The 10,400-nt window shown below is 42.7% G+C and overlaps 1 protein-coding gene across 1 annotated transcript; it reads left to right on the top strand.

Moving 5' to 3' along the window:
* Positions 1 to 586: 586 nt before the first annotated feature.
* Positions 587 to 9,468, top strand: ARL6IP1 (ADP ribosylation factor like GTPase 6 interacting protein 1). Its single transcript, XM_015420884.1, has 6 exons — positions 587 to 720; positions 3,750 to 3,883; positions 4,369 to 4,488; positions 6,019 to 6,136; positions 7,014 to 7,098; positions 7,279 to 9,468. Exons 1-6 carry the CDS (start codon positions 685 to 687, stop codon positions 7,395 to 7,397), a joined length of 612 nt encoding a protein of 203 aa, XP_015276370.1. The 5' UTR covers positions 587 to 684; the 3' UTR covers positions 7,398 to 9,468.
* The last annotated feature ends 932 nt before the right edge of the window (positions 9,469 to 10,400 follow it).

Genomic DNA, 10,400 nt, shown 5'->3' with positions numbered 1-10,400 from the left:
CCCTAATGTAGCCAATCCTCCAAGAGCTTACAGTAGCTCCTGTAAGAAAAGCTCTGTAAGCTCTTGGAGGATTGGCTACATTAGGGGTGTGTGGCCTAATATGCAAAGGAGTTCCTGCTACAAAAAGAGCCCAACTCCCCCTTTCCAGCGGCGGCTCCCGTTCGCCTATCTCCTCCCTTTTATCCTTGCAGCAACCGGGGGAGGTGTGTGGAGCTCAGAGAGTGATGGGGCCGAAGTCCACCCAGTGAGCGGCCACGTTAAGGAGGGATTCGAACTAATCATCGGGCAGAGCCTAGACAGACACCCGAACCACTGAACCCCCACCGCCCTCCGTGGCCCTGCGTTTTCTCCCCCACCCGGGGGAGGAGGAGGACCGTTTAACCGTTCCCGACCGTGACGGCGGCAACCGTCAAGAATCCTCCCTCATTGGTCAAGATTCAAACGAGAACGGTCCTGGTCGTCGTCGATTGGCGTTGAGGCGAAGCAGGTGGACGAGAGCGGGCCAATCGCGGACGGAGAGATGGGCGGAGACAGCGTGGACGGGAGGTTATAAAGGAGGGCCGAAGCGAATGGCTCGGGAGCGCAGGGGCCGCGGGGCGGTGCTTGGGTAGGCGGGGGAGTGCTGGCGGAGAGACGGAGGCGGACGAGCCTGCAGCCCGCAACAGCAGCAGCTGCCCACACAAAATGGCGGAGGGCAACAACAGGAGCACCAACCAGCTGGTGAGGGGGCAAAGGGCCGAGGGGGGGACCCGAAGGGGCAAAGGGGGGGGGCGGCTGTTGGTGCTGTTGTTGGTGCTGTTGTGAGGGTCGGCCCTTTGCATCGGGGGGAGAGGAGGGCTGCGTGCGGCTCTCCCTGGTCATTTCCGTGACCGGAGCGGGGAGGAGTAGCTGCGTGCCCTCCGGGCCTTTCTCACCGGAGGGTTTCCTTTCCCCGCCCCCCGTTTCGGGTTTGTGTTGAATTTTGCCCTCCCCCCCCCCGCCCCACACACACCGTAAAAGGAGCTATTCTTATTATTATTATAAATAATATTATAAATAAATAAATATTCGAGGGAGATGGGTGAGGTTTAGCTGCTTTGTGGGCTGCAGAGCCTAAAATATTGACAATCATCTGCTCTCGCTTGGTTTCTGGGGAGGTGCGGGATCGTTCTCTTCTAAACGAGGCTGGAAGGGGGGTCACACTGCGAGCAGATCAAAGGCCTCTTCCCTTCCCTTGGCTTTTTCCTGTCGCAAGTAATGCCCGCTGTGGTCGGTGGTGCTGGTTTCCAGGCAACGGCCTAAAAGGAGGCTTATTTATTATTTATGGAGTGCATTTTTGGGCTGTCTGTGCCCTCCAGAGAGCTCAGGGTCACCTCTTTGGTGCTCCCCCCCCCCCATTCTCTCCACAACCTTGTGAAATGCGTCAGGCTGAGAGTATGAGTGGCCTGAAGCTTACCCAGTAACTTTTGTCGTAAGTGGGTGTTGGAACATGTGTTGCCCTGGTCCAAACCTGACACTAACCACTACACCCTGGCTGTCTCAGGGACACTTAAAAAAAAAAGGCTGGCAGATTTACTGTGGCGTAAGCCTGCTGCAGTGGAGCTGCTTGGTGTCCAGATGATTCCAAGCCTCCTTTTTTGGATTCTGCTGTAACAGACTAATACTTCTGGGTATATGTACATTGAAAGGTTAGATCCAAAATCAAAGAGCAATCGCCTGTTATTCTATAGAAATCAGCAGGGTGGCTCCTTGCATTCTTTGATGAAGACCATCTGGCTCAGAGGTGGGGGGGGTGTAGAGTTTTTTCCTTCCAAGTGAATTTCTGCTTTATCTGCAAATCTGGATGCTGATCATGTGCACAGTGCATTTCTTCCTGCGTTTGTTGTAATAAGTGCATTGGGGCTCTTTTTCTGCTCCAACTAGTGCATCAGAGAACTTCTAGCCAAGCACCTTTAATGCCATTATCTTATTTGTCCAGTAGGACTCTGCATTATCATCAGCTGGCATTCTTTGATAAAGACCATCTGACTCAGAGGTGGGGAGGTGTAGAGTTTTTTCCTTCCAAGTGAATTTCTGCTTTATCTGCAAATCTGGATGCTGATCATGTGGTGCACAGTGCATTTCTTCCTGCGTTTGTTGTAATAAGTGCATTGGGGCCCTTTTTCTGCTCCAACTAGTGCATCTGAGAACTTCTAGCCAAGCACCTTTAATGCCATTATCTTATTTGTCCAGTAGGACTCTGCATTATCATCAGCTGCTGTGGTATTGAAGCCACCTTCCTTACCTGCTTGTGATGCTAATATGGGTTGGAATTAATGTGCTCTGTTCATGCTGTTAAGTGAGCTGCGAGTAATACTACTGCTTCACTGGTTGGTGGAAGAAGTTGGATGCACAGTGGAGCAGGGTGGTTTATGAACATATTTTTTAGTTAATTTGTGCTTGCTGTGAATTTTTTTCTTGACTTTGAAATATAAATGATCAGCCCACACACATTTGTGCCCGCCAAATTTGCCATTAGATTCTTTTTCTGTTTCATGTGAAGTTATAGTGCTTAAGTGGTCACTAAGGACATCAGATAATCCAGTTTCCTAAAAAATTGTCTTTTCTAAGCATTGCACAGTGTACCTGTGACAAGGGTGTATATAATGGAATATTTCTAGCTTTAAATTCCAGGAATAGAGGAGAACCTAGAGGCTTTGAGGCATTGGATAGAATTCCCATCTTTCTCATTTCAGGAAATAAATGAGACAAACTGAAGTTTAATAATTGGAATCTGAGACATGAGAAAGGTTCAGTGGGAGCTTTCCTTATGTTCCGGACCTTTGTGTTGATTCTTTATCTACATTTCTGATAATGAAATTTTTACCTCAAACTGTTTCATTATACATCTTTGGTTTATGAAAATCAGCTCAAAACGTTGGTTATGCAAAAAAAAAAAGCAAAACAATATTGAAGTTTAATAATTGGAATCTGAGACATGGATCAGTGGGAGCTTTCCTTATGTTCTGGACCTTTGTGTTGATTTTTTATCTACATTTCTGATAATGAAATTTTTACCTCAAACGGTTTCATTATACGTCTTTGGCTTATGGTTTTTGGTCTTGAAAATCAGCTCAAAACATTGGTTATGCGCAAAAAAAAAAGCAAAACAATGTACTGAAATGTTACAGCTACAAAATTTAGGCAATCTACTTTCTTGGAACAGTCTAGTATACTTGGAAGCTGCTACAGAACTGTAAAATGTTACCACAAAATCTGTATTTGGGGAGTCTCTCCAGTGGATTGTTCTCTCTGCCTTATTTGTGAGTGGCATGATTTTGCTCCTAGTCATCCATGTGAAGGCCAGGCAGGTGACCGTTATAGTTTATTTTTATGGAAAGGAAAGATCAAATAGGACCTGTTGTGAAGGTGTGGCTGTTAAGGAATTATCAGACTGAGATCTACTGTGATGTAAACCAACATAAAGAAAGCCAGTGTTGGTATTTGTAACTACATGTATAGACTAACAGATTGGATCCAGACTGGATTTTCCAATGCCAGGTGGAACTTTCCTGTCTTTCTTGTTCCTCTGCAGTCTACTGATTTCTTCAAAGTGGTGTTGCTAGGCGATAAGGGGACCCCAAGGAATGACATGGGGGGGTCTGCAGCAGGGATCAGGAAGTTGCCAGTTTAGTTTAGATCCAACCCAAGAATAGAGTTCCCATGAAGTACACATAGATTTTATTTACAGCAAATGTTACGATCTTTTTAAAAATTGCTTTTGTTCACAGGCTGCAGAGACAGCCAGTTTGGAAGAACAGTTGCAAGGATGGGGAGAAGTGATTCTGATGACCGACAAAATCCTTCGCTGGGAAAAACTTTGGTTTCCACCTGCTATAATTGGTGTTGTTTCCTTTGTTTTTCTGTAAGTTATCAATAGTGGTGGTTATGCTTGCACATATACCTTTTTTGTGAACTAAACCAGTAGCTAGCTTGCCTTGGATAAGATACATTGTAACAATGAATAAAGTATATGTTTTAAAGCTTTGCATAACAGGCCCCTGCCAGAATGCAGCATAGTTAAGTGCTGCTTTCACACCCTAAATGGCTGGGGATGATCTCTTCAAACTGCTGTATTTTCTAGATATGTGTGCTTGAGCTTGCTGCTTCCACATGACTCTCAATGAACAGAAAGGACAGAGCTCATACATGCCACCTGTCTGGTCTTCCCCCACTGCTTATGGGACCAGACTAGTTTTGGAAGCAGCTAAATGAAAGTAGCTGTTACATTGCTCAAGGACACAGCAGAAAGTTTTTTTCTGTTAATTTTTTTAAATGCAAATGTCAAAAGTTGAAGCATTAAACTTGGCTCTGTGTTTCTGTATAACGACTGTTTTTGTGTCCAAACAGGATGATCTACTACTTGGACCCCTCTGTTCTTTCAGGAGTTTCTTGTTTTGTTATGTTGCTTTGTTTGGCTGACTACCTTGTACCTGCTCTTGCTCCTAGAATTTTTGGCTCCAGTAAATGGTATGTTGCTTGAGAACTTAGAAAATAATTACCCTTCTTCCTCTTTTATTGTAGATTTTATAATTATACCATTAATAGGAGTGGGCACGCATCTTGTGTCCAGAACAAAAAACCTAGTGCTCTTTAATGAATGGAAGGAAACTGTACATGGGTAAAATTTTATCTATTAAGGACATATTATGGTACTCCCTTTCCTTTTGAAATCTAGATCAGCCAGTTTGGTGTAGTGGTTAAGTGTGCGGACTCTAATCTGGGAGAACTGGGTTTGATTCCCCACTCCTCCACTTGCACCTGCTGATGTGACCATGGGTCAGCCACAAGCTCTGGCACAGCTGTCCTTGAAAAAGAGCAGTTTGTGTCAGAGTTCTCTCAGCCCCACCCACCTCACAGGGTGTCTGTTGTGGGGAGGGGGAAGGGAAAGGAGTTTGTAAGGTAATCTGAGACTCCCAAGTGAAGGGTGGGGTATAAATCCAATCTCTTCTTCATCATCATCATAAGGTCTTGTGGCAAGGGCTAAAAGTTTCCTCTTTTTTGTTGCTCTTTAAAACCAATGTGTACTTATTCTTCAGTGTAAACAGTTGTGAAGAGTAAGAATTCATCTGTCTAATACTGAGGAGGCAGCTTCAGTGCTTAAGGTAGTGCTTCAGCATGCCTCCTGGCCTATCTGCTGGTAGGATAGACTTGGATTTACTTGTTGTTCAAAAAAATAGGCTGATCCAGAACATTTGTGAGCTTATACAACTGTCTTAATTGGTTGTTAAGCAGAACAATGCAGATTTTAAATAGCAGGAACTGGGGAAACAGTATTTATAAATGAAAAACTAATTTTGTTCCTAAATTTTTAACGTGGAAAAAGGTGGGACAATAAGTGAACACTTTGTTTGAAGGTAAGTCATAGTCCTGCTGTACACTGTATTAGTCAGGCCACACCTGGAGTATTGTGTGCAGTTCTGGAGGCCTCACTTCAAAAAGGACGTGGACAGGAGAGGATGCAGAGGAGGGTAACGAGGATGACAGGACATATTATGGTACTCCCTTTCCTTTTCCTCTTGTTTGCTATTATTGCTGGTTCTTCTTCCCTGTGCTGCCTTCCCTATTTTGAAATCTAGATCAGCCAGTTTGGTGTCGTGGTTAAGTGTGCGGACTCTAATCTGGGAGAACCGAGTTTGAGTCCCCACTCCTCCACTTGCAAGAGGATAGGACGTGCAATAATGGGTTTAAATTAAGGGCTGGATATGAAGAAAAACTTTTTTGCAGAGTTGTGCAACAGTGGAATCAGCTGCCTAGGGAGGTGGTGAGCTCCCCCTCCCTGGCAGTCTTTAAGCAGTGGCTGGATGAACACTTGTCAGGGATGCTCTAGGCTGATCCTGCACTGAGTAGGGGGTTAGACTAGATGGCCTGTATGGCTCCTTCCAACTCTGTGATTCTAAGTGTCCTCAAGATTAGATCTGCGTGAAAATATATTGTTTTACTGTGACAGCATCATTTAATATCAAGGCTTTTGCTGAACAATTTTTAATTTTTTTTAAGGACTACTGAACAACAGCAACGCTTCCATGAAATCTGTAGCAACCTGGTAAAAACACGGCGCAGGATTGTTGGTTGGTGGAAACGTCTTTTTGTGTTTAAGGAAGAAAAGCCTAAAATGGTAATTTGCATGCTTCTTGGAAGATGACACTCACAATTGGAATATTAGGATTGAGGGGTACAATTTATTTTAAAAGGATATACAAATAAGGGAAGGGTGGAGGAGTAGCATTATATGTAAAGGAGGTATATACTTTTGAGGAAATACATGAAACTTGAGCATGGAAGTACAGTTGCGAGTCTCTGGATAAAAACAAAAAGAGTAAGAAATAATAGTGGTATTGTGGTGGGGGGCTGCTATAGACCACCAAGCCAGGCAGAGGACTTAGATGAGACGCTCCTATAACAGATTACAAAGTTCTCAAAGAGATGAGACACAGTAGTCATGGATAGCTGTTGGAAGTCCATCTCTGGTAAAAACGGAAGGTTAAATTCCTGTCTTATCTTGCTGACAACTTCATTTGCCAGAAAGTGGAGAGGGAAACAAGGAGATTCCTATCTTAGACTTGATTCTCACCTACAGGGAAGAACTGGTTGACGAGTTGAAAGGGTTGGGGATCCTTGCTCTAGAGTCTCAGGCAGAGCCACCTGCTTACCCAGTGCTTTAAACTGGACATGGCAGGGACTGAATCTGGGACCTTCCGCATCCAAAGGAGACGAACCAGGACCTCTCCCCTAAAATTGTAAAGATAACATGTGGTAAAATGAGTTTACCTTTTAAAAAAGTAATGGCTAGTCATGACAACTTTTAATGATGTTAGGTAAGCAAGCCACTACTATTCCAAGCAGTAGAATTGTGCCACTAAAGTGAGTGGCTACATTGTCAAACATGATCAGAACATTCATCAGCCATGTCCCTTGTAATAGCAATGAGAACAATGGAGTAAGTCTTTGGGACATTTTAAAGGGTTTTATTAACTGTCATCTCTCTCTCCTAGTATTTCACAACAATGCTGTGCTCATTAGCTGTGATTGCTTGGATAGGACAGCAAGTTCACAACCTTTTCCTCACCTATCTTATTGGTAAGCATTCTGCAGGGCGATCAGCCACTGAGGATATATTGCATTTTTTTCTCCAATAGAGAAACAAAAAGCCTGTCATGCTCTGTTGTTCATTAGAACATGAGCAAATATGGGAGTATGGGTTTGGCCATGTAAAGGGTTTTATAAGATCATAGGTCATACTTTATCTTTTTCTTTCAGTGATCTCCTTCCTATTGTTTCCTGGATTAAATAAACATGGGATTATTTCAAAATATGCTGGAATGGCAAAAAGGGAGGTCAACAAACTCCTGAAGCAAAAGGAGAAGAAAAATGAATGAAGCTCTGCTTGCTACTGCACTCCGCAGTGTATTGTGTTCTGGGAACAATTCATTAGAATTATTGTGTGTTTAGTAGAATAGCAGTGCTTATTTCAGTCATAGCCTTTTAACTTTAAAATGGGGTTCCCTCTTTTTAAATAGGATCTGTGTAGTTTATTTGACCACACAGTAAATACAGTCTGCTAACACAGGCAAGTCATTCCAATAATAAATGCAACTAGCAGCCTCATAGGGTGGGAAGGTTGTTAATCAGTGTGGTGGCATAAGCATTTTGATTGTATTGGTGTGGATGACATCCTTTGCTATTTATTTCTAGTGGAAAGACACTGGTTAGCATTCTCCATTCTTGTTAAACATTTTAAGGGATCTCTGCTGGCTCTCTAGATTTATTTACCTGACACCCCTGCAGATGAAGTTAACAAGCTTCTTTCCAAAGTTGTGAGCCACAGATGATAAGGATAAACAGGGCCTCTACATACCTGGGTCTGAGGTGTCATGACTTCTGTAGTATGAGTTGCTGCAGTTGAAAGTATGTGAAAAGCTGAAGCTAGGGATTCACAGAGTCAATTTTCTTCTAATTGAATTGCTGTAGTTTTGGAGTCGTGCAACGTCTTTAGTTTTTTTAATATGGTCTGTATGCAAAATCATGTTAAATACTTGATGCACAAGGCTCACAAGTCAGTCTGTCTTTGGTATTTGTGTTTTCTTAATGCTGTTTTATTACTGTGTTTAAGTAAAAAAAATCTGTAATGTATTAAAATGATAGGCCTCTTAAATTTGTTGCAAAACAAAACTTCTGTCTTAATTGTAAACAGATGAACAGTGTTATCCTTGTCAGTTTGAAAATGGATTTCAGAAATGCTGAAATTTGCTTATTACCCTGTAGGCAATACAAGGGTGCAACAAAGACGTGGGTGCTTGTTACTGCCTTATAGGTGATAGCCCTGCCTAGCATGCTACATTATTCTGCCAAATACTGCTGTTCAGTAAACATTTGGGAAGCAAGTATTCTTAAGCTGGCACAGTTAGCAACTTCACCTACTCTTACATACAAGCAAAAATGCCATAATTGTCTGATAACAAAAGTTCTAGCTGATTCTTCCTAGAACTAACATGAATGTAATAGTGCTTTTTATCAGCACTCAAACTGCTTGATTGGCCACGCCAGTGTACCAGAACCTTACATACATTTAAACAGAATTCTGGTCCCAGTAAATGTGGCAAATTCTTCGTTTAACTATATTGGGGAGTCTTGAATGAGGAAAAGTGTAAGGAAAGAATCTTTAAATATGCAGTGTAGTTAGATTACCTTAACACATGGGATTCAAAGTTGGTCTGCTCAGTTTTTTTGAAATCAACAGAGAACCTTTCAGCTTGCTTGATGTCTAATCAAGCAGCAGCTACGCCCCAGAGACTGTGGGTCAAAGGCATCCCTGATGCATGCTGCTACCCTATAGGGAGTATTCCTAAGGCACATCTGGGTGTCCTCAATCATTTTTCCTTTTGGGGCTGATGTTGTCAGAATGCTAATGTGGTTATCAGTGCACTGAGTATTTCCCTCTCCATGCAATCACCATCTTTGCACACTGTTTCTTCAGTTTTAGCTTTAGATGTATCCCAGGAAGGGAGGAGTTCGTTTGGAGGAAAGTATATTGCTCTTCTTTCACTGTCACCAGTAAGGGCTACCACAGTTATGTGCACTGGCAACAGAAGCTTGTAGTACGAAAATAAAACTTTGAGAGATGTCAACCATATTTGGAACACTGGTGACATCTGAATTATTTATTGAAGGAACTGCTTCTGGAAAAAATAGTTGCATTCCTCCCTATGTTTCTTCCCATCCCCTTTGCACTTATTTTGTATATTTGTTGTTTTAGAGGCTGTCTGAACCCATACCGCTAACTTGGGCACACAGCAGTGGCAGATATTATATGTAATTGGGGGAGGAATGAAAACAAAGAGGTTGAAAGAGCTGGTAGGGTGGAAGAGTGAAGGGAAACTTGGGTGGGGATAAGGTTGTGTAATTGCTGTTTTTGTTGATGTTGCTGCTTTCTTTTGATTGCATTGATATGTAACATGGATGGTAAATGTTTAGCTAGGAAGCTAAAACTGAATAAAAATGTTAATATGAAAAAGATGCCTCAAGTACTATTTTATCAAATGTTGTCAGTCTACCAGAGGGGCCCTTGCCAAAACAAGATGCCTGCCGGGGATGGTCTTTATGTTGCACTTTGCCTGTTTAGCTTCTCATCAGCTGCTTCAGACTTCCCCCGGTTTCTCTGGGTTTTTGCTCTCTGAAACACTTTAAAACACAAGCCTAGCAAAACCAGCCCACCCACAAAGTTTCTTGGGCATCATGCTCATGGGACTTGGCAGCAATGCTCCCTCTAAGCTGTGGAGTTTTGTGAGCAAAAATTCTACTTTGTGAGTTGCTGACATTAAAGTTGTGAGTGAGTGATTTGGCTGCTGCATAAATTAGTTTGCTCTGCAGCCATCCTTCCTGAGCTAAGACCAAAATCTGTGAGCTGGAGGCTAACAAACTGAACTAGCTCACACGAAGTCTGCTTGGCAGGTATGCACAGCAATCGAACTTTAAATTAATAAAAAGCCCCCCATCCCAATCTGACTAAATATGCTCCTGCCTGCAGAATATGATGAAAATGAAAGGGGGGAGGGGGGAAATTAGCCTAATCAAACCCCTGAAAGCTTGCACCAATCTACCCTCTTGAGGCAGCTAGATAAGTGTATCACCTTCAAGGCATCTTTTTGTATATTCTGCAACAGACTACTAAGGCTACTCAATGGAACTGGCCTTCTAAACATCTTTTCTAATGTTGGGAGTGTGAAGGGGTAGGTAGGCTGCCTCTAGTATTATTTGATGGATTCTGCTTATCAGAATTGAAAACATGCAACATTAAAAGTTGTGTATCAATATATTTAATTTTCAACATGGCTTCATCTGTAGATACTTAAATCCAAGACTGAGATGTGCAAAGTTGGTAG

The sequence above is a fragment of the Gekko japonicus genome, unplaced genomic scaffold, assembly GCF_001447785.1.
Source record: "Gekko japonicus isolate JY-2015 unplaced genomic scaffold, Gekko_japonicus_V1.1 scaffold2345, whole genome shotgun sequence".
Lineage (NCBI taxonomy): Eukaryota > Metazoa > Chordata > Lepidosauria > Squamata > Gekkonidae > Gekko > Gekko japonicus.
The sequence above is the reverse complement of the archived record's forward strand: the minus strand, read 5'-3'. Positions and strand labels throughout refer to the sequence as shown.